This window comes from Hyposmocoma kahamanoa, unplaced genomic scaffold, assembly GCF_003589595.1.
Source record: "Hyposmocoma kahamanoa isolate Upper Pololo Valley unplaced genomic scaffold, ASM358959v1 87, whole genome shotgun sequence".
NCBI lineage: Eukaryota > Metazoa > Arthropoda > Insecta > Lepidoptera > Cosmopterigidae > Hyposmocoma > Hyposmocoma kahamanoa.
Window position 1 is genome coordinate 10,788,582 of NW_020654422.1, and position 25,230 is coordinate 10,813,811.

General features: G+C 38.1%; 1 protein-coding gene across 8 annotated transcripts in view; it reads left to right on the forward strand.

Moving 5' to 3' along the window:
* The first annotated feature begins 1,437 nt into the window (after nucleotides 1-1,437).
* The window catches only part of LOC113235056 (dynamin-1-like protein), a 25,654-nt gene continuing 1,861 nt past the window's right edge, over nucleotides 1,438-25,230 (forward strand). The window contains exons 1-15 of one of the 8 annotated variants that reach the window (XM_026470600.1): nucleotides 1,438-1,695; nucleotides 2,535-2,679; nucleotides 6,308-6,373; nucleotides 7,312-7,520; nucleotides 7,880-8,090; nucleotides 10,305-10,414; nucleotides 11,020-11,157; nucleotides 11,425-11,665; nucleotides 12,833-12,978; nucleotides 13,333-13,476; nucleotides 13,869-14,051; nucleotides 14,419-14,493; nucleotides 15,554-15,634; nucleotides 15,956-16,079; nucleotides 20,379-20,661. In XM_026470600.1, the coding sequence (XP_026326385.1) occupies nucleotides 1,594-1,695; nucleotides 2,535-2,679; nucleotides 6,308-6,373; nucleotides 7,312-7,520; nucleotides 7,880-8,090; nucleotides 10,305-10,414; nucleotides 11,020-11,157; nucleotides 11,425-11,665; nucleotides 12,833-12,978; nucleotides 13,333-13,476; nucleotides 13,869-14,051; nucleotides 14,419-14,493; nucleotides 15,554-15,634; nucleotides 15,956-16,079; nucleotides 20,379-20,632 (2,229 nt within the window). In that variant the 5' untranslated portion in view covers nucleotides 1,438-1,593 and the 3' untranslated portion in view covers nucleotides 20,633-20,661. Of the gene's footprint in view, nucleotides 1,696-2,534; nucleotides 2,680-6,307; nucleotides 6,374-7,311; nucleotides 7,521-7,879; nucleotides 8,091-10,304; nucleotides 10,415-11,019; nucleotides 11,158-11,424; nucleotides 11,666-12,832; nucleotides 12,979-13,332; nucleotides 13,477-13,868; nucleotides 14,052-14,418; nucleotides 14,494-15,553; nucleotides 15,635-15,955; nucleotides 16,080-20,378; nucleotides 20,662-20,687; nucleotides 20,709-25,230 lie in introns of those variants that run through there. The other 7 variants (XM_026470598.1, XM_026470603.1, XM_026470602.1 and 4 more) reach the window with 7 other exon arrangements.

Genomic DNA, 25,230 nt, shown 5'->3' on the forward strand with positions numbered 1-25,230 from the left:
TGCTTGCCCTTCATTTATTTGTAATTTTCGAAGCATTACACGGTCACTTTTTAAAGCATCAAATGCACCAATAGTATTTTATTTCGTCAAATCTTTGAGCTTTGTTGAAATACAGAGGCTGTTTAACTTCATTTATTTCACAAAAAAACATAGTATACGGTCGGGTGACCTGGGAGACTTAGGTACTGGTCCGCCGCGGCTTATCCATCGATTTTCGTACTCACTCGTTAAATAACCGTAACGTAAGTTTTTAACTGCGGGTGTGATGTGTAAAAATCATTATCGATTCTCAAGATGTCCATGCAATCAATGACGTATGTTACAAATTAGATATACACTTCCTTTATTTTTTTCCATTCTCTGTTAAACACGCGTATGCCATCACTAGTGAGTACGACCGCGACTGACGGTGTTGCCAACTTGTGGGGAATTCCCCAAATTAAGCGAAATTCCAACTTAAATGGGGTGTGATGTGTAAAACTCATCGATTCTCAAGATGTCCATGCAATCAATGACGTATGCTACAAACTAGATATACACTTCCTTTATTTTTTTCCATGCTCTGTTAAACACGCGTATGCCATCACTAGTGAGTACGACCGCGACTGACGGTGTTGCCAACTTGTGAGGAATTCCCCAAATTAAGCGAAATTCCAACTTAAATGGGGATTTAGTAACGATTAGCGTTATGTGGGGGTAAATGCGGCGTTTCTAAGATTTTATAATTTTTTTAATCTTTCGATTGCTGTTGCATGCTAGTTTGATGATTACTGATAAAAATGCTATTTGTTTATTTTATTTATTTATAAATGATATGGATATTTTTTTCAACATCGCACTGCAACTGTTATGGATAGGCGTGTCGCTTACCACCAGGCGCACGACTTGTTCGTCCCGTCATTTGGTATTATATAAAAAAGTGTTTAATAGACATGAAATGAATAGTGATTTGGCTAGATACCGGGTATCCGTCGAGCACCTAGGCCGGATAGCAGGACACTGTCGCAAACATGTAGCGAACGGCTTACAGCGAGCATCACAATGATTGATTGATAAATGAGTTCTTTCAGTTATAAGTAATAAACAGATTGTCAATGATCCTTTAGTTGCTGTATATTCTATTACTATTATTTTTAATCAATAAATCAATTTATTTAGCGTACTGATTATGAATTTTTCGCAGGCTTAAATATCCGGTGTCCGGCTAGATGTTATTCTACTATTCGGTATCCAGTCGGATAGTAAATATATATATATATATATATATATCCTAGGGAAGAATATAACAAATACTGAGGATGAATAAATACTATTAAATGTGGGGAATTTGTGAGGAATATGAATTTTGCTCTCCCTAAATTTAAGGATTCTAACCTTGATTTTTGGGGATTTTGAATAATTCGCATTGGCAACGCTGTGGGCCGATGAAGTCGATGAACAAAATACAAATCAATATGGCCGACTTTTACCGGTTGGTTTGTCTATTTTGATAATTTGAAGAAAATTTCACGAAAATTATCTTATCATAAACTTTATACTGTTGTGAGGCCTTTGGATACTGTTTTCTGTGTTCGTTAGATACTGTCTGTAATTATGGAAGCACTTATACCAGTTATCAATAAGTTACAAGACGTTTTTAATACTGTTGGAGCTGATGCCATTCAATTACCTCAAATAATAGTTTTAGGAACTCAGGTAGATATGTTTTTGTTGTTATGTATTGATTAAAAAAGTGTATATGCCTTTTGGGGGGTTGAACGATGAATCGCAGTTCCAGTTCCCCAATAATTGGTTATGTAAAGATGTCAAGATTGGGTTCTTTGTCCCCATTCCATCGGCGTGGGGTAAATGGACTACCATGTCATTGACTGCCAGGCAGAAGTAACTTCCCGTAGCAAATTTTTGTAATTGATATAAAATTGTATAGTTTTCTATTCATACTGGATTTATCTGGTTTATTTAATAACTGCTATGCAATAAGCTAATATATTAGCACATATTATGAATAATTGGTAGTAAATTATAAGCCATGGTAACTTAAACCCTCACATGAGAGGAGATCCTTGCCCAGCAGTGGGATGTATAAATGGGTTGGTGATGAAATAATAATAGTACGCCAATGCACCAGTTATGTGTGGTCTCAAACTAGGAAATTTTATAAAGTACTTTCAGTACCAGAGTTACCAAATTATCTTTGGGGTACTACCCTGAAAAACTCACTCGAGAAACAATCTAGAACCTTTCGTTTCTAAATATTAATATAAATATTTTGCAGGGAATTAAACAAATGATCTCCTTATCAAGTGCCCATACTGATAACTACTTGGCTACCATGTTCATTGTATATACATTTGCCTATTGTACTTTGACAGGTCTATCTATCTTATTGCTGAATACTGCTCACAGTCCACAATGCTGTTTTAATGTGGAAACTTCACATATGACAGATTTTTACTGATATAAAGTTATAATCAAAATCGAAATAAAAAATATTTGTTTACCAATTTATGATATGTCTCCATTTATACCAACAGAGTTCAGGTAAAAGTTCAGTGATTGAAAGTCTAGTTGGGCGATCATTCTTGCCGCGAGGCCCAGGTATTGTCACTCGGAGACCTCTTGTCCTACAGCTGGTATATAGTCCTAAAGACAGTAAAGAACATCGCTCGGCTGAAGAAGGTTTGTAATAATCAATTTATTTGTAATGGAAAAATATTTGGTTACAAAGTCTCTGCATCTGTCACAATATAAATCATAAAAGTATAATTGATCTGCACTTTATTATAATGTTAAAATTGGCACCACTTCCTTTACATAAATTTTTGTCATAAAATTTTTGCAGAATACTGTAAATTATTGACTCTTGTCCACTAGGGATGTCCTTTCATTATTTCAGTTTTGATGTAAATGAATTTATGATTAATGACTGATTTCTTAATGTTTGCATTATGAAAAGAAGGTTCAGTCCATATCTGATTGATCAGCATTATGTAAGAAACATTATTGATTCTCTTATCAATTATTCACTTATTTTTAGAAGTTTAATGAATTTAATTAAAATGTATATCTATACTACTGTTTTCTAAAGTCCTTATTGGTTCTTAATTCATCTGCAAATATGAACAAGATAAATATAAACCAAACTTAGTAAACTATACTATAAAAATTTGATGTGTTGCGTTATCATTTTAACCAAAGAACTAACTCCTTTGTCTATATCAAATTCACCTACTCATCTACATACTTAGAATCATTAACCTACTTTTTTTACAAATCATAGTTTATTTGCTTGACATAAATTTGTTGTGGTTTAACATTAAAATGGTGAACCAATATTAATTAAATAGTAAACTATTGAATTGTTAGAAGGAAAAAGGCTCAAATGGGGGAGTTTAATTATTGCAATAAGAAATTCTTATTAGATCATACAATAAACTACTACATTTGTATGCCTTTGATGTTAGTTATATGTGGTACTTGGTACTTGGTGCAACGGGCTGATAGTTATATGTGCTTCTGCATTTGTTTTTTCTCAGGGTTAAGATTTGCTAATCTAAGTCAAAAATGATCTATCCAACAAATTGTGTTCAAATCTGTTTTGTTTCAGCAGTAACTAACACCCATCCAACTTTTTCTCAGCTTTTAAGGTTAAATATGTATTGTGTTTTTTCTAATATTATTGTAAATTTACAAAAAATATATTTGTATGAACTCACTATGCATGTCCACTATTGTCCACAATTAATTTTATGTTCATTTTTATCTCATAGAAGTCAACAAGGTAGTAATAGTTGTATAGCATGACTAAGAACTTAAATATATTACACTTTCAGGAAAGGAATGTACATTTCAGGTGTATGTGTTTCTCTTATTTTCTGTTATGATTAACCAAGCTCATAGGAACTTGATCTGCTATTGTGTTGGATGTATTGTATAGGATGAAGGAACACAAGGGAACCAGTTTAATACTATTATTTTTACTATTTTGATGGAGCTTCTAGACCTTCAAAAAGGCGATCAATTTTTATATGGTATTATTTTAGCCTTGCGCACATTGACTTACTGCGCACTTAAAATTCTAGCTAATTAGAGACATCCATTGCTAAGTGAATTTGCTTTTTTTTGGAGAAATAAGTGTCAAGCTCAATAAAGATTACAGATACAAGGAACCTAAGGGTATTCCTATAGGTCATTGTGTTGTTGCAACATTGACTGCAAGAATTACGTTTTAAGTTTTTGTCCTTAACACGCGATCGGTGCGTGTACCATTTCAAAGGCATGATAATAATGCATTCTTATTGTGTTAATAGATCAATAGGCTTATTATTGATTGTAATATCGGTATTCTGCTTGACATAATCCTATGACCTTAAACTTGAATGTTTTGCCTGTTATTATTAAGTACACTCCCTTATTTGGTTGGTTGATGTACTTAAAATTGGGGTTAAACCTTAACTAAATTAGAAGCCATCTACTTTTTGTCATTAACATTTTTTGCGTCTTATATCTTACACAGGTATAAATGATGATAGTGATAAAATAATGGTGTCGTCTCATAATTCTTATAAATTCGTATATGTTTGCAGTCAGCACTATTTGTTTATTCACCTAAGATCTTACAGTACCTACCAGTACAACTTTGATTATAATATCTTGAAACCAGTCACATGAAGCGATCACGTATTGTTTGTAATAATGCCAGTTATCGATGCATATTGAACGTATCCGTCGCGCCACTCCTATTTATTTATCAAAATAAATGTCATTGTTGTTCATTTTATGCTGGCGTTCTATTTTTTTTTTTTTTTTTTTTTTTTTATAAAATATAGGTGCGCATTTGACCTCCATCTCACCTGATGGAAAGTGACGATGAGGTCGACGATGGAGCATGCACACCTAAATAATGCCTATTCACTCTCGCCTTGAAAAGGTCCAAGTTATAACGTTCAGGGAACAAGTCAGCAGGCAGGGAATTCCACTCCATAGCCGTTCGCCATATAAATGTGGAAGCGTAACGCTTCGTGCGAATCTTTGGAATATCCACAACATAGGGGTGGAACCCAAGCCTACGCCTAGTCCCCCGGTGATGGAAAGGGGAAGGCGGAATTAAATCATGTAATTCCATCGCACACTCTCCGTGATATATCCTGTAAAATACCGATAAGCAGGCAACTTTACGGCGGTGTTCAAGGCTCTGCAGCTTCGCCTCCACTAATTCCGAGTCACCTATAAGCCTCTTGGCACGGTTGTCAATTGAATCCAAAGTGGCCAGTTGATATGTCGCAGAGCCATCCCAAAGGTGGCAGCAGTACTCCATGCACGATCGGACTTGTGCTTGGTACAGCTGGAGCAACTGTCCCGGTGTAAAGTACCGCCTCACCCTGGAAAGGATCCCAAGCTTCCTTGCTGCATTTTTGGCCGTGGATTCAATGTATCTGCCGAAGTTCAAATTGGACGACAGGTCCATTCCAAGTAGCTGGAGACAATCGGCTATCGGTATGGATATATCACGAAAAGTCGGAGTCAGCTCAAAGGGACTCCGTTTTGTGGAGAATAGACACGCCTGCGTTTTGGTAGCGTTAAATTTGACAAGATTGGCATTGCCCCAATCGGAGACTGCCTGGAGTGTCAAATCTAAACGGCTAACCATGGACTCTCGACAAGACTGGATTTCCTCTCCACTGACCCTTGCATTGGTCAAGTACCTATCTACAACTGTGCTGTCATCAGCATACGCAAAGGTACCTGGAATTAACATATCATTGATATGCAGCAGAAAGAGAGTTGCAGACAGTACGGAACCCTGAGGAACTCCGAAGGATATTTACGAAGGATCACAAGGCGCGTATGCACTAACGGGTCGTGCCAAAGCTAGTTTCGCTATGGCGTAGAGTATCGACTTCACTGAAAATCGCAATACCGTCACTTCAATCAACTTCAAAGATTTTGAAGTTATGTCTAAATTTGAAAAATCTTCGTCTAGTGACGGTGTCGTTTTTAACGTGCAAAATTTTGCCATGATGTTCTTTTTATTTAAGAGCTAGGTGGAGTAGTCGCCCCACCATCTCCGCGCTCATCAGCGCCCTGACTTTGAGTTCCTGATACGACATGACATTAACTTTTTCTTTATCTGATCTAAACAACTTCGTTTTCGTCTTCCTCTGCTTCTTTATTTCTCTATTCTAAAAGCATTCCTTAAATTTAAAAATAATAATTCTATATTATTTCAGTTTATCAGTTCTCCTCCATTTACGTTATAGGTAAATTACATAGTTATATATTTTTACTATTTTAATTTATTTATTAGATCACAGCACAAAAACAACGTCCTGGAACCCAATAGCTCAACTTTCTCAATCAATATTAGCAACAGGTTTGTATTGCTTATTGAATTGATATCGCCTCTTGTTCGCGTCCATTGTTTTGTATTGGTCCATATATCGTTTTACGTTGTTAAATTATTTCTACAAAAAATGTACAAGTTTATTCAATTGATGAGTTTTAACATAGAATTGGAAGTGTTTAATATGTGCTTTACACTTTTACATAGAAGAAAGTTTTTGGAAGACAGCGCAAAGCACATCTGTAAAGAAAGGTATTCGGTAATGTGCTATATTTTTAACCTTCGTATACCCGCGTCAAATGTTGTACAACATGTACTCACACACGGTGAGTGAGACCGTAAGTGATAGCGCGATTTTAGCACGATGATATCGTCATAAAATTAAGTTTGATGTTAACGGGAATGTGTAACATCACATGACAAACTGACACATACTCGCCTCGGCCTTAGAGAACGATCATGTACGCACACATGTGATGTATTGTACGACTGTTTGCACTTCACAGGGTTGAAGTTAGCCACGAACCATGCAGTATGATTTCCGTTTAAAAAACAAGGCAAACGATAATCGTCGGTCTGATAGACCAATGCGCGGGTACACGAAAGTTAATCAAACTTCTTCATGTCACTAGCGGCATGTAACCTCTAACTAACACAATCGTGATAACAAATAATGTATGAACTAAACTTCACAAAGATGTTATAGACTAAAATGTACTGGATTAAGCTCTCCCATTTAATAGATTTCTCCTTGCTCTGTCAAATGTTAGTGGATATTAAAATGTAAAATAGTAGTTTTGTTAATATTAAATTTACTTACTGAATAACTTAATATACCTACATTGCTTAAGTGTAACACAGAAAGAAATGAGCCATATGTAACAAAGAGGAAAACAATAAATATTATTTATTTATTTTTTAGTAGAAACCGTTAATCCTAATTTCCTTCTCCAATTGCTTTGCTCCAGGTACAGTAAACCTAGAAGAATGGGGCAAGTTTCTCCATACGAAAGAGAAGATCTATACAAACTTCGAGGAGATCCGGCAGGAGATCGAGCGGGAGACAGATCGCATGGCTGGCAGCAATAAGGGCATTTGCCCGGAACCCATAAGCTTGAAGATATACTCAACCAAAGTCGTCAATTTGACGCTTGTCGATCTGCCAGGTATTACCAAGGTAACGGAACTATCACAAATTTCTTACGTTATGCAATTTTCTTCCTTTTAGAACACCTTAATTACAATATTTTCTGGCATTTGTGCCATTGTGTACTACAAAATTCATTCCAGCTTTTGTGTGACCTGTATTCAGATGTGAGCCTCATTTAACACTTTTCATGAAGTCTTTTATTTCGTTGCTTCACGAGTCGCCTTATTGCAAACTTTTACTGAGCATTTATCCCTACAAATGTTTACTTGTTGACGTCTGGTTGTGGAGGACCCATTATGCTGTGATACATATTTCAGCTGTATCTTTGTTGTATTTATGTAGTTGATCTGAAATGACAGCTTAGTCACGACTCGCGACTGTTGTAGGTGCCAATAGGTGATCAGCCCGAAGACATTGAGAACCAAATTCGGAACCTGATCATCAAGTACATTGCCAACCCCAATTCAATAATCTTAGCTGTAACAGCGGCTAACACGGACATGGCAACTAGTGAGGCTATTAAGATGGCCAAAGAAGTCGACCCTGACGGGCGTAGGACGCTCGCCGTCGTCACTAAACTTGATCTCATGGATGCTGGTAAGTGTCGTTAATAATGAAAGTAGACTACTAACAATCAGCATCACAATTTTTTCATTCATCCCTATAAACAATTTTTTATACATCTATATTTAGGACTATGTATATTATGATGGAAATGACCCGTGTATCTAGTTAATTTGGTGTTGAATGTAAATATATACAGGAAAAAGTATTTCAATTTTACGCTTCCGGGTATGCGTTCGAAGTTATTTAAATTGAAAAATTCACTTATTGCGTTCCGGACTCATGATAATCGCTTTATTTCGAACTCAATTATTATCCTCTTTTGCCTGATAAAGGAAACGCATTCGTTACATCCGATTTGTTGTAATCTCCAATCATTGTGTACAGTTTGCAAATAAACATGATGTCATTTGTCCAAAGGCTTACAATGTGGGAATCTTCACTTTTTTGAGAGTAGATTCGGACTTAAATCTCATCAAGTCTGTAATAATGTAATTTTCCAAAAATGGAAAACAAATGGGTTTGGTTAAAATTCCCAAGCAATCACTCAATAAATGGAATAAATAAATTTTGTGTATATTTCCAAGGTTTGAACTTGATTTCACTCCTGTTTTCAACAATATTCACTTGAATAACGTTTTAACATAGTAGCTGTAATTTCTTGTCCAAGTGTAAGGTCAGTATGGATAGTATTACGGTTAGTTGTGTAAGATAAATGTCTAGTAGTTCATAATACTTGTACTACTTTACTGGTGTACTTTATGTACACCATTTTTATTCGCAAGCTAACACACTTTTTACAACTAACTGCATTAACAAAGTTTCAATTCAAATATTGATGTAAAAGGTATACTTACATTTATATACGCTTAAATCCTAAACAACAATAAAAAAAGTAGGTACGCCAGTAATTAATTGATTTCATTTTGTTTGCATCATCACTAAGTTCCTTTATTGTCTAATTTTGGTGCGTTCGTAAACTACTTACAATTTACAACAACAAATACAGTTGAATTGAAGAAAAATCTCGTCGTTCTCAAAAGTTACTCAAATTGCCATGAAAACAAAAGTTATTTACATAACTAGGACTAGGTTAAAAGTTACGAAAAATTTAAGAAATGTAACCATCTGATTTATCAACCCTTATTTTGAATAGCAACAATCGATTAAGCGACTCAATAAATTAAACTTATGCACTATTGGATGTTTTATTTATGTATTATTAATACACTCCGGGACACATAATTCGAGCCACTTTGCATTTTCTGTACTGTACTAAGTTTAAAAATGTTTTGCTTAAAAACTGTTATGTTATTTTGAAACTGGTATACAACGTATAAACGTAATTTTCATGTGTCCTTGTTGAAAATTTGAATTTGTAAATGATTTCGAAAATTTTTCTTCAATGACAATAATATGTTTATTCAAGTCCTATAACAATACAAATGCAAGGTGGCTCGAATCATGCATCCGGGAGTATATTATGTAACATTTTTTTAGATATTCACATTTTTTTAATAGTCACAGCACTGCTATTGTGACATCATAAATTAAACATTATTAATTATATTGATGTAGTATGCTTATAACAGCATAACTATCAACCGTAAGAAAGAATTGCCTTTAACTTACTTACTTTACTGTCTTTAATAGATCTAAACTTTGAAGCAAACTTGACTTTTCATAATCCATGAAATTTTTTTTATGTACTCCTACCACTTATTTTCACAACGGTCAAACTGCTGACCTCGCACATGGCGTACAGATTTTCTAATAACCTTCAAAATATCATAACTTCGTATCGAATCACATATTTCTTGTTAGTAGTCAGTATTACCGTGTCAAACCAATACACTGTATTAGCATTTTACAGCATTTTAAGAAAAAACTGCAAATAGGATAATAACATAAAAATATATTCCTAACTTTGTTCATGTGATATCAAGGAATTATATCCACCCATTATAATAGTACTTTGCAAAATAAGCTATTACCATTGGAAAAAAAATCTAGTGAAATTACAAAACACTTTACTGTCTTGCTAGTTTTGGTTTGACACGATAGAGTAGCGAAATAGCAACATAAAAATTGTTGATCCAAGCAATTCGCCATCACTAATCAGTCTATGGTCGATATTTTCCTTTTTTGGGAATCAGTTGAAGCAAACTATAGTAAATATAGATATTAATTACATAAATACAATGCATACATAATAATGTTACTACTCAAAAAAAACATGTTTTTTAGGAACTGATGCGATAGACATCCTGTGTGGCCGTGTGATTCCGGTAAAACTTGGCATCATTGGCGTAGTAAACAGATCGCAACAAGATATTATCGATAGGAAGTCTATTACGGTAAGGTATCTCGACATTGTTTTATCATTTCTTTTTAATTTCACTCAAACTCAATGTAGTGGAATAGATATTGAATACAAAAATCGAACAATTCAATGTTAACATATTGATCAAGTTTAGTGACTTTTTGTTCAGATATTGGTATCGATTCGGACAAACAAACTTAAGAAAATTTTAGTTGAGTACATGTCTCTTTTGATATCAGGAAGAAAAACCAGTAGACTAGTCTTTAAACTTAGTATGTATTTGTAGCACCACCAAAATAAGGGGACGTCGAAATGGACGGCTGAACTAAAATTAAATCTTCTGTGCCTTTTTTACTTATAACGAAAGTGGCAGATGCTCTGAACTTGGGTTTACTTTGCTTTTGCTTTAATTGATGTTACTGTACAATATTAAAACTTTAATAAGTACAGTTTTTACTTTCACTTATTGTCATATAGACAGTCTATAGTAAATATCTATATAGGACCGCTTTCAACTAGCTCTTGTATTATGAAATACCCTCTTTGTAGCATTGTCACACAAATTTATTAAATTTCCTTTTTTTACTATTATACTTTAATAGTAAAAAAAGGAAATTTAATAATGCTTCTTATATCCAGGATGCACTTAAGGACGAGGCGACATATCTACAAAGGAAGTATCCGACAATCGCAACTCGGAACGGCACGCCATACTTAGCCAAAACACTTAATAGACTTCTCATGCACCATATTAGGGATTGCTTGCCTGAACTTAAGGTAAATAACTTGCAAATATTTTTGAAATTTAAACGGTTTCAGTTTCGGTTCGCTTTTCGTAATAAGAACGAAACTGATTTCAATTTCATTCATTCAGCGTTTTTTATTGATACATAGCACAAACTGAATCTCCAATTACCTACAAGAGTGCTCTAATAAAAAAGCCCTTGAAACTATGAAACATGAGGTTTGCATCTAATTATAAATACAGAAATAAAAGTTTATTTTCGCCCACAAAAAGATAAACATTGCTTTTTACGTTTCTAGGTGCGCGTGAACGTGATGATATCTCAATTCCAATCTCTGCTCAATTCCTATGGAGAAGATGTCTCAGACAAGTCACAAACGCTCTTGCAAATCATCACGAAGTTTGCCAGCGCCTACTGTTCCACAATCGAGGGAACCGCGCGTAACATTGAAACCACTGAATTATGTGGAGGCGCCAGAATATGCTACATATTCCATGAAACCTTTGGACGCACTCTAGACTCTATACATCCGCTTGTAGGTAAGTTTATCATCAGAATATCTCAGTGTACTACGGGGAAGGCCTCTCCGCAAAATAAAAGCTGATAGAGATGTGGCCATTGGAGCAAAAAGTCCTTGAGTAAACATACACACTGGTAAACATAGTTTTAGTAAAGCTTCTTGTGAAACAGTTTGTCCATGGAAGCACTACCATTATAACTATTTCTGCCCTCAAGCAGTGATTTGTTAAACACGTTTTCTAGCAGGGTGATGTAAAACAAAAACTCTTGTATTTTTAAACGTCTACGTACCACTTTACTTTTTTTTACACAAGTGTACACTTTTGCGTCGCAACATAGACGGAGTCTCAGAAAACTCGCCCCACTTTACCATCGCCATTTTAACTGGCCTATGATTGGTCAATTCTCTGTGAATTTACCAATCATAGGCCAGTTAAAATGGCGATTTGATTGGTCGAAGTCACTGATTGATCGAAACCAGGTGCCACCACCAACACTCGATACACAAACTGTATCTTATAAAAATCAATTGAGTTACTTATATTCATTCTTTCACAATTAAACTACGGAATGAAATGCCTTAATAAATTAGTTTTATTTATACAATTTTCTCACGTATTTTACATTTTTACCATTAAGCTAACAAATGTGAGCGCTGAGCATTACTGCGTCCCGGTTTTGTATGGTGAGGGTGCTTGTTGAGTGAAATTACTAAGACGCATGGGTTTTGTTAACTTTTGTCTTTCGAATTGACGCCCTAAGTGGCACCGAAACTATTATACACCAGGACCCACGACTTATTCGTTCTGTTACTGGATGTCATAGTGAACGTATTATAGGGACCAGACGGGCCGAATTGCGTAACTCGAAAGGCAATTTAAAGTTTGCTGTGAAATCTTATGAGTGTCAAGTTTTATCAGTTTTTAAAACTCTCTACAAATTCTGCAGTTTTACTGGGCTTCATGGAATGAGAATGAATAGTATTTGATACTTCATTCTGAATTTGAGACTGGCTTCAGGTTACATGGTTAGAGGCCTGATAGAAGTTACTTTACATTGTATAATTTGGTCAGCCTGATAGACCTTGACTAATGCCTGTCTACCTACGTATATTCGATGTCTGTCGCTACGTCGTACCTCTTACATTATTGAATACCGTTGTGTTATTTACTAGTAAATGTTTGCAGGACTTACCCGCATGGATATCCTGACGGCCATCCGTAACGCCACGGGGCCTCGGCCGGCGCTGTTCGTGCCGGAGGTGTCGTTTGAGCTGCTCGTCAAGCGTCAGATTAGACGCCTCGAGGACCCCTCACTTCGTTGCGTCGAATTGGTAAGCACATCAGTGTTACGCTAAAATCATATCCACACAATGTGCCAATTAGCTTTTTCTAGCTGTCATGTACGAACACAATTATTATTTATAATTTTAATAATAATAATAACGCACACACTCAACATAGCCCCACACTAGGGAAACCCTGTGTCGCGGGTGCCATGGACACACACATAGACAACCACAAATTACACCCAAACTCACGAGAGAAATAAATGTAGGCCATACAAATATTTCTCCCGGCCCGGGAATCGAACCCGGGGACCTCTGCGTGGCAGTCCGGTATGGTAACCGTTCGGCCACGGAGGCAGTTCGCATAGAGGCATAATTAAATATTATGTGTTGCTGCAGGTGCACGAGGAAATGCAGCGGATAGTTCAGCACTGTGGCACGGAGGTGCAGCAGGAGATGCTGCGCTTCCCGCGGCTGCACCAGCGCATAGTGGACGTGGTCACGCAATTGCTGCGCACGCGCCTGCCCGCTACGAACTCAATGGTAGTACTGCTACAATATTCGAAACTTCCCCATCTTCACATAGGATTTTAATTCGAAATATCAATAATTACATTCTTTGGTGTGTCCTGTTGTGAAATAACATTATCTTCAGTGTGTATTACCATTCTGCTTTATACAAACTTTTTCCAAGGCTTGCCATCAATGCTACATCTACATATATATATATTCAATCCTTATCTAATCAAATCGTCATGCCATCAAAGCTGGAATTAGAACTCTTTGAACTGATACACGTTTTTGTATAGGTTGTACGGCATAAGTCATCTCGGAATGCAAGAAAATGCTTGAGCATTAACATTTGCATTAGAACTCTTCAGTTTCCAGATGAATCTTATTATAGTTTTCATTTTTAAATTTAAAAATGTTACCAGGTGGAGAACCTTGTAGCGATCGAGCTGGCATACATTAATACGAAACACCCAGATTTCCACCGAGAAGCGGCGTTGGTCTCCGGACTCCTCAAGAGTACAGATGGTCTTGTGGATGAGCATAGTCCTCACTATCGCCAGAAGACGCCTCGTTCGCAACCCTCACCGGTATCTACAGTATTTAAAGTATATATTGCTTCTTTTTTCTTTGACTCGTTGCATGATGAACTGGGTAACTGGTCACTAACTTTGAGGTAAGTATGACAATCGCACTTGTTTCGTAGGTTTTGAAGAAATTTACTTGGTATTTCTACTGGCTATGGATTTTTTGAGCTTGGAACAAGGGATTCCACAAAAAAATGTTATTTTTGTTGGCATTACTATAACTTTGTTGGTGTTGGCGTTAATGTTTCATTTTTTCCTTTTTTATTTACTTGAGCATGTATACATAACATCCATTAGTTCCTAATGTTCATTGGGGAATAGTAGGGTTATTTATTTTTATTGTTAATTTGGCTTTCTTGAGTAAGTAACATTTGCCGATTGTCCGTAGCTCTTTCTCCGCCAAATGGGTGAAAGAGGGTCCACGCTAATGTTCTTGGGAAATGCACTGGATTCTATATACCAGGTAACACTGTATGCAGTGTGGCTATGTCTGGATTGTCTAAAAATCATTAATCGGATCGTTCATATTAAATCATGTAACTTTGAAGATAAACTATGTTTCATTCAATATGCATTCAATAACATGTGTTTAATTTGGGCGGTACTGAAGCGTTCTTACGTTATCTTTTATTGTATCAAAAAATTTATGAAGTGGTCATAGTTCTATTGCTACGCTATGTGGGCTCTCTTTCGAAGCATTTCATAATTTTGCTACTAATTATCCATTTTCAGACCATTGCTTTTTTTGTTAGAACGATAACTGTGTAGTGTGGTGGGTATTCCTTTCAAACAGTACCATCTTTATGTATTATTGGCCACGATGCCCCTTAATCCTCGGAAACCAACGAATTTTTCAACTTGTAACACAACTCTTAAGGTGATTTTCCACCGGCGAGGCGGCTAGACTAAAAAATATCAACTTCGGTGGAAATGGTGTAGTTTGACTAGGATGGGCAAGGCGAGAATTGAAATATTTGTTGATGTAATATTGAACCGTATTGCTGCCTACATAGAGTATTATACAACGGAAACACGATTTCTCGCGCGATCTCGCGAGTGCCCGGACGGTCACGTGCGAGCTCGCGATCGTTATTAATATCAATCGCGAGAATGTGAGGTCCATACGGTCTGAGATTTAAAAAAAGACAGTTTCATCTGATTCTTCTTCCGTTAACATATTTAATAATAATAATTTACGGAACATGTTACTTCAGCCGCGTATTTATCGCTAGATGAACTGAACAGCATTGACTCTTCACTATCCACAATCGCAGCGCTATTAATGGCAAGTTTTGGTGGAAATAGTCCGGCGAGATTTCGATTCTCGTCTCGTCTTGTCTCGCCTCGCTAGTGGATAACCACCTTTAGAGTTTGGTTGGGTTAAAGTAATTCATTGGATTTATTCGGAATATCTAATTCATAAAACAATTTTTGTTAAAGCCACCATATCCAAAATATCACTTGGCTAAAGACAGCTCTGCTTTCAGCAAGTAGTTATGTAAACGACAATTGAACTGTTTCAGCATGTGCCAGCTATAACAGATGGCCACGAGAACAAGTCGCCTCCACAGTCTGGTAACAGTGAATCTCCAAGTACACCCCAGGTAATACCCATTACATTTGCTTATTTAAATTTTAGAAACCCTTCCTTTTATTGTCAGAAAATTCATTGGTTATGCCTACATAGCATGATTTTACAAATTTATGTTACGTAGTTCATACTGCATTTGCCCACTTACACCAAAGTACGGATGGTACTTCTACCAACCCATGAAAATAACTTTGATTATATTGTCGGGCGGCACAGCTTCCAAAACAATGCACAAATTTTTTAAATTTGCATTGAATTGATATTCAATAGTTTTTTTATGAAATTACTCCACTGGTGTGTTATAATTATTTATACACAAAATATTTTTCAACAGATGAACGGCTCACCAGAGAATAAAGTCCTGACCCCGCAGAAGCCGGTGAACTTGCTCCCCGAAGTGCCAAGCCAAACTTCGCGCAAGCTATCCGATCGCGAACAACACGATTGTGACGTCATTGGTATGAGTTTCGTCTTGTTCTGTGCATATATATGCCTCTCATAGATAGGCGAGACTGGTGATAATTTCAGTCTTATTGGCTTCGTTAGTACATGCATACAGCTTACGATGATGACAAGTTTGAAGTGAGCCGGTTGTCTTATTCCATAAAATTAGCATTTTGTCGTGCTCCCTAAAAGCCTGGTAATAGCGGTGACTGTTTATCGGCAGCATAGTATAATAAGTACTGTAACTCCTTAGTAACGTAGTGCGGCTTGTATTTGTGTGCGCACGCCCGCCGCGCGCTGTGTACGGACGAACACGTTCGCATAATTTCGCTGTGCACTCGAGTTGCACAGCGAGATGTGCGTATGCGCCATTCATTATACAATGTGTCCGGGCATGTAGTGCAACAATTTTAAGGGCCTTAACTATGGTAAATTTTATCGACCAAAACACGCCCATGTGAGTGTAGTGCAAAAATTTTAAGGGCGTTAACTATGGTCAATTTTATGGACAAAAACACCTCCATGTGAGGGTCGGTTCCTCACAAGACATGAGCGCCGCGCCGGCGCGCCGCCGCCGCCGCCGCCGCCGACAAATGCAATCGGCGCGCCGTTCAGTTCGGTCTACGCTCCGACCGCACGCGCACGCTTCCGTATTGTGTATGTGAAAATGGCGACGCCAGAAAATGAGTTTTCTAAGATAAAACTTATTTTTTTAATAAAATGTAAGTTCGCATTTGACCTCCATCTCACCTAATGTAAAGTGACGATGAGGTCGACAATGGATGAATGCCTATTCACTTTCGCCATGAAAAGGCCCAAGCTATAACGTTCAGGGAACAAGTTTGTAGGCAGGGAATACCCATTCATTCAGAGAATAGCCGTTTGCCATAAAAATGTGGAACCGTAACGCTTCGTGCGAATCTTTGGAATATCCACAACATACAGGTGGAACCCAAGTCTACGCCTAGTCCTCCGGTGATGGAAAGGGGAAAGCGGAATTAAATAATGTAATTCCATTGCACACTCTCCGTGATATATCCTGTAAAATTTCGATAAGCTGGCATCTTTACGGCGGTGTTCAAGGCTCTGCAGCTTCGCATCCATTAATTCCGAGTCACCTATAAGCTTCTTGGCACGGTTGTCAATTGAATCCAAGGTGGCCAGTTGGTATGTAGCAGAGCCATCCTATAGGTGGCAGCAGTACTCCATGCACGACCGGATTAGTGCTTGGTACAGCTGAAGCAACAGTCCCGGTGTGTGTTTCCCTATCTACTAGCCCGAGAGATACGGTTTTCCGGAGAGACTACGGGCTTGACGGCAAGACCGGGGTACAGCGGGCGTTCGGGCCACGCCCTCCGCCAGTGATACGCCTTTGCGGGCGTCTCTGGCGGATCCGGACTTGGGTATGGACTTGCAGGACACTGCGACTGGCATGTCCGACACTAGCCCGGAGAGCTAGTAGAGGATAAGCTAGATATCCTTCGGTCCCTCCAGTCGCTTGGGTTATTGGGAACTCGAGAGACGTCGTTTTTCGGCGTCGGGAAGTGAGCGTGGCTTACAGCTCCGCCGCCAATGAGGAGATTTGGTAGTGGACTCAGAGTCGACGGCTTAGCGGTGGCAACTGCTAGTTGTGCAATGCGCAACGGGAAGTGAGCGTGCTTACAGCTCCGGTACCTATCTGGAAAATAGGGAGGGTATTGTACGTGCACCCGGGGCGGCTCACCCGACGCACTAGCCTCTCGAAGAACCCTATAACCTGTGCGGCGGCGTACAAGTTATAGTGTCCTTCTCGTATGCCCTAAGGGAACGTAGGGAGGGTCACTATAATCAAAACTAACGTAGAAAGACATGGTGCTTGTCCCGGTGTGAAGTAACGCCTCACCCTGGAAAAGATCCCAAGGATTCTTGCTGCATGTTTGGTCATGGATTCAACGTATCTGCCGAAGTACAAATTGGACGACAGGTCCATTCCAAGTAGATGGTGACAGTCGGTTATCAGTATGGATATATCACGAAAAGTCGGAGTCAGCTCAAAGGCACTCCATTTTGTGGAGAATAGACACGCCTGCATTTAGTAGCGTTAAATTTGACAAGAGTGGCATCGCCCCAATCGGAGACTGCCTTGAGTGTCAAATCCAAACGGCTAACCATATGAACCATGAAGGTACGACAAGAGACGGTTGTTGAGTACACGTTCCATATTCTTGCAGAGTATGAAAGTGACTGAGATAGGTCTATAGTTGCTTCCCTTTTTCGGCACAGATTGCACGTTTGCAAGCTTCTACGACCTGGGAACTACACCAGTTTCAAGTGAGAGGCGGTACAGGCGTCGGCATGTGAGAACAGGAGACAAATCAGGCGCACAGTTACGTAGGACTAGTGATGGAATTCCTTCTGGCCCGCTAGCTTTATTCACGTCTAGATTTCGCAGAGTTCTAAGTACCTCTTTTTGGCGTATGCGAATTGGCGCCATAGTGCAGCCAGCCTGAGGTAAAATTAGATCCAGACGCGAACTATTTGCAAAGAGTGAGGCAAAAAGATTTGCCTTGTCTTCTGCAATGTAGGCCAGCGTGCCGTCCGGCTTCAGCAGAGGTGACATAGATAGGCGACAAAAGTTAGTTAGTGACTTTATATTTAAAGATGTTTTGTTTAAAAAATTTATTTGTCAATTTCTGGCGTCGCCATTTTCATTACGCATACACAATATGAAAGCGTGCGCGTGCGTACGATCGTAACGCCTGATCGAACTGATAAAAATTTTATATTATGGACAGGCGTGTATACTACCATGAGGCGCACGTCCTGTCACTTGATATTATAAAAAAAAAGATGAACGCCTTAATTTTTTCAAGTAATATTTACAACCTCGTGTGACAAGCCCATACTCCGAGCGAGTATAGCCTTGCCACACGGCAGGCATTGACGCGCCGAACGGGCGGGAGTTGCACTATTTGTTTTTACTATGTCTGTAATGTCCAATCAGGAATTAAAGGGATTAGTTTAAACGTTGACAGTGAATACATAATGTTATCCCCTTGTTCGGTACAGGAAAAATTCTGGATTCGACAGACACGTGATTCGGCACATTCGCCATTTGAGACTTATGGATTGGGCAGATACTTGAATTCTACAGATTAGCTATACGGCATAAGTAAAATTGTAAATAAAAGGGAAAGGTGAATTAAAATAGTAGGTATACTTTTATTACTAGTAGATACGATACATTTTAAATTACATATTGAAAAGACAAATAGAACAGAAACAAATAATAAGGGTTTTGCTTATTTTTATTACATGTTTAAAAGTAAAATAACAAATTTTTGCACAAATGTTACTCTTCATCGGGTAAATCGTAGTCGATAGAGTCCATAAAATCTTAAAATATATTTGGAATTGACTGGAAACTTTCGCTGACTAAAGTTTTACATTCGTCTATTAAGCTATCAACCGCATTTTTTGATTCCTCGGGCATGCACACAAGACTGACCTCTTTAACAATAAGATTTTCTTTATTCACTGTGACGTGAGTACTATACTTTAGTAAGTTTGAGTTCATTTCACCATTGCTGGGACCAGCGAGGTCCGTTTCTTTAATTGTATTTTATCTTATATTAATTTTATTATATTTGTACTGTATCTATTTAATATTCATAAATCCATAATTGTGACTGATAAACAAAACAATGAATTAATTTGATGTACAGGTTCAACGAGAATAACATAGTAAGTGGCCTGTTAGTTGATTGATAAGCTATCAACGAGTTTTCTATTTTACTGAAGGGGAGGAAAATGGCACTATAAGATAAAAGTGATGTGAGAATGGCAAGTTACCGTCCCTTGGTCATGGGAGTATAGGGTATAATTTTCCGTAGGTTTTGGAGGCGTCTCCTAAGTAGATAATTTTCATGTAACCTATGTTGTAAAATTCAGATATTTTGTGCACAACTGTAGTTTTTCCCTTATCCCCGAGTCTGTCGAATAGCGAATGTGCCGAATCACAAATCTGTCGAATCCAGAATTTGTCCTATATAAAACAAACGTTGTTACCAAGTCATGTCGATGATGCATCATACGTAGTACATAGGTAGCGCCTGTCCGTGAGAGGAATTCTGTAAACTATAGTTTTGAGTTTTTAACCAAATCTAATAATTGGAAAGGAGCTATCATAAATACTATAAAAACATATATTAAGTTAATGCTAATTCATTAACAGTGTACAGCTCACGAATACAAAAGTAAAAATGTTTCAATATTTGTGGTAGCCTTACTTTTAATTCACAAAATTTAGTTTTTTTATTATTTATTGGTGTTAGGTGGACGGAGCGATCACACAAACCAAAATAATAATACAAAGGTCGTTGATGATGGCATCAGCATGATGCATTTGAACGGAATGGGTGATCTAGTCGGTGAGGATACTAATAGAGCAGCGCGAATAGTGCTTTCATTCACTCACTCTTTGGTTTCCGACCACCTATCATCCGTCTGCTGGTCCGCTTGTCGCTTCGACTCTTGTATCCTAGAAAATTGCACATTTAATGTAAATACTCCTATATCTTCCTATTAACAGTTTCATGTCATATAAATAAAAAAACACCCATGTCTTGCCATTATGGATGTAGAAACAAAAGGTATTATTCTAGGTAAGTACACGAGTCACTAAAACTATGTAGTTAATTTTCGCGGTAGAGGTTGATGCAAATATCAGCATATCGGACATGAATGTTCTATGTAAATAAGTGTAACATCACTGCGATTGGTTAGCTCGAAAATGTTGCCTTTAACTATGGTGTAATAAGACAAATATGGTAACTCGATACCAACGAGTATATAACCAGAAAAGAGACCAAATTAAGGGCCTTCCGTCCATGGCAACTCATCAGGCAAATGAGCCTTATATATCTTTTAAATATCAACTCTCGTTTGTGCTGAAACCACAAATTACAAAGCTGAAATAGGCAGAGACCTGTGTGTACTAAGATAGTATCTCTTACTTGAATAATAACGCATAGAATGATAGTTTCATATCAAACGAACTGTCACAAGTGAAGCAAAAATCAAATTCATGTAGGCTAGTTTTAGTAGTAGGTTAATTTTCGGTTTTAGTGAATATTTATATAAAAATACAAGTTGAAACGCGTTACTTCCTTGTGGAATGTGATGTCAGTATCTATTTTATGTTTGTCTGACGTATTTTTACACTCATTTACCACACATTTCGTCATTTTTAGCTAAAATTCTTGATCTGTTCGCGGTGCAAGTTGACCTTGAGCACTGAAGGCCCGCCCGCTCGTGTAGGCCCTTTTGGCGTGCTTTAATTTGCCTCACTTAGCGTGTGCGGACTAGGTTTCTATGCGTTATTATTCTAAGATCTCTTGTATTCCTGTTCCGTTCGGTGGTGTGGGAAAAACAGCTAAACATGTAATTACAAAACAAACAGAAGCACATTTCATCGGTAATAAAATATTAAATGTCTAATTTTTCAATGTTCGTCCATTACAGCAAAACTCAAGTTAAACTCATGTTAAACTGGTCTATTTGAAGTGAAACAATTGACGACACCCCTCAATTGTTTCGAATTCGGGCTGGCCAATCGGGGCGCAGTTGTCACCGTAATGACTTGGCAGAATAGTTTTCAAACAAATTAAATGACATTTCGTCTCTATTTCTGGTTATATACTCGATGCTCCATATAAGCGTAGCAGCGCTGCTTGTATGTGTACATGCCCGTCGCGCGCCATGTGCGGACGCACACATTGGCATAACTTCGCAGAGCATTCGTATTGCATAGCGCGTGTCGTTTCACACGCCATTAATTACAGAATTGAAGCGTTCGCTTGTTTAAAAATGACATCAAATAGACGTGGTTATTGTAGTGTTTGTGGTTGTTTGAACAAGAGTGCCTCAAATCGATAATTGTTCAGCATTTCGTTTCTATTTACATTTCACAATCATATCCTCCTAATCGAGATGCTAATCCTCGATGCTTGTATAACATTATCAATATGTATATACTGCATTTAACAAAAATATTTCAACAAAGCAAGAAAGTATTGTGATGAACACCTATATTTTTTTCAAATTATGTTTGCAACCTGGACAATTAAAATAATAATGTGACAACTCTGCGCTCCGTGCGAAGTGTAGGTATTTACGCGTCGAGCGGGCGGGAGTTACCTTATTTGTCTTATATGCTTTAACTCTCTATTGCACGACTTACCTTTACCATTACAATTGTTTTTTTTACTCCTAAACTTCAAACTCAAAAAACAGATATTATGTTTTGTTAGTATGAGGATCCATATACATGCCCGACACACCGATATTTAGGTCACATGGTAATAGTATAAGCTGCTTTTTATGTGTAATAGTCTCCTTCATTATCATTATTATTGTGGAATTGAAAAGGGTATACTTACACCATTTTTTAATCGTGTCGCACATTCAGCGTCAACTTTTGATCAATATACTTAAAATAATAATTATGTTGCATGTGCATGCTGTATGTTGGGCTTTTTTAAGACGTAGGTTGATTACTGTCCGTTACAGAAGGCTAATTTTCATTAGTTGGTATGAAATGCACGGCATTGCACGTGCACTGGATTAGGCACTGGCTGCACAGCGGCAGTCTGTTGATCAATTGATCGTTTTCATTAGCCGCTAACAGAGACAGGCAAGTCATCAGCTAATAAATATGAGCCATTACGAGTAAACACTTACCAAAACAGATAAATAGAATTTTTCAAATATGTTTGTCACGAGTTATACAATGAATAAAACTTATGAGTTGTACGCTGTGGTTAAGATATACAAAATGGTTCACATGACGTTTTGTACAGAGTCCAAAACTATCTATACAAGATTATTTATAAAGCTCAGGCCACACAGAGGCGGTACAGCGGGAAAAGCGGTCCGGGGTTAAACCTGCGGAAAGCGAATGCATACTGGGACGTACCACACAGCCGTCTCAAGCGTAGTTCGTGGCGGAATAGCGAAGCTAAGGCGGCCAGTGTGACAAAAAAAGCAGCCACGTTTCATTTACTACACAGATTTTATCGCTGTCGAATAAAGATCAAGAAAAATTTCTTTTTTTATTAGCGCTACGGAAGCAACGCAAAGGAAAAATCGGTCGAATTCATATTGATACTTAATAAAAACACACTCAAAAGTTGTAAAAAAATACAACGTCCTAGCCCGCCAAAGTCAATGCAGTGCGATGCGCGCTGGGAAACAGACGTGCTCCACTACGCAGTGAGAATTATTATTATAATTCGAGTTTCGCGCGGCGCATAATCCGCGGCGCGTAATTGACAATAGGTTCCCAACAACTCATAGCCAAATAAGCCTTATGGCGGTTATCCAACACGCCATAGGTGGTATGGTCAGCATTATGCAGATCTGCAAATCGAACTCCAATGAGGATAAGATTTGCAGTGGCAAAGTACTGCTGTTTCGAAGCCTCGGCAAAGTCGAGCAGATGCCATCTCCTCGAAGGGATGGAGGCTTGAAGAGTGTTCTGGATATAATATCACTCTTGTAGGGGACCGACCTGGACGACGTGCCTACATTCGTGGCGAAGAAGCTGCACAAACTGCCCCCGTCACGTTCGACTACGTCGATGTCACCAGGCTGCTCAAGTCGCTTCCCTTCCCTGAAGTCGAGGGGAAAAAACTTGTGTGCCTATTTCTGAAGTTGCATAACCACAGAGGCAGTCGGACCGGTGCGACGAGAACGGCTTTACTAAGGTGGAAACGAGAAAGACGGAACCAACCAGCCTAACCTGTGTGGCTCAGGACCGACAGAATTGAGCTTTCTGCTGCGTTCAGTCATACCCACGACGCTGCTGCACCTGTTGCGATTGCATTACTCCACGACGCCCAAGGATATAGTGGAGTACATCAGGCTAAAAGCCAAGTACACCATGAGGGTCGAGCTGTCAGCGTCCCCGCCACAACGTGAATTTTAATTCGTTTGTGGTGCTAGTGCTGTTTTGGCGGAAGGGTGTATACCGGCGATTCCGCGGTTGGTTACCTGACACCAGATTGCGCCACACATCGCCGGGAAATGTAATTCGTGTAGATTAGATATTTCGTTTTTATATTATATCATGTATGTTAGTCCTTAAGTTATTATATATTATAAGGGTCATAAGTTGCCTGATTCAAATAAATGAAAAAAATAAAAATAAAGCCCCGCTCCCGGATCACGCTCCGCTGCTAACACTCTGTGTTGTACTACCACACGGCGGTTGCATTGAACTCGGTGAAATACAACTGCTCGCACCTGCCAAGCGCCCAACTCGCACCTGGTCCGCCTGTTTGTCATAGCGATCGGTCCCGGACCGTGCCCAGTCCGCGCCCAGTCCGCCACCGGTTTCAATGTGGCAGGGTTCATTACAAAAATTCTCGCACCCGAAACGTTCCCGCTCCCGTCTCTGTGTGGCCAAGGCATTAAATACTAACAACCTCGTAGGACTATATTACCAATATAATAAACAACAACTTTTGTTCCATGTCTTTTAAAAAATCGTCACATTTTAATTGAATAAAAAAAAGAATTACTCCACTAGTTTGCTATATTTATTAATACAAAGATCGAACACTCAGAAAAAATTCCTTCGATCCGGCCGGAATCGAACCGACGTCTTCTAGTTTATTGTGACAGACGCTATACCGACTAAGCCACGGAACGAACCAGCACACCTCATGAATTTTTCTATGTGCATGCGTCGTATCTTTGATATTCAATTATTTTTTGTGAAATACTCCACTAGTTTGTTATATTTATTAATACAAAGATCGAACACTCAGAAAAAATGGTATAGCGTCTGGCACTGTAAGCTAGAAGACGGTTCGAATCCGGCCGGATCGAAGGATTTTTTCTGAGTGTTCGATCTTTGTATTAATAAATATAACAAATTAGTGGAGTAATTACCCAAAAAATAATTGAATATCAATTCAATAAAAATTAAAAAAAAAGAAAATAAATAATGGTGATAACTCTGCGCACAACGCAAGAGCGCGGGTAGGGTTCGTCGGAGGATGCTTGCACGTTTGAATTTGCTACATTTTTTTCAAATACACATCTAAAAATATCAGATAACAAAAATTTTACATGCACAATAAACTTGGGACATTTATTATGTTTTGTAAAAAGCCATTTTAT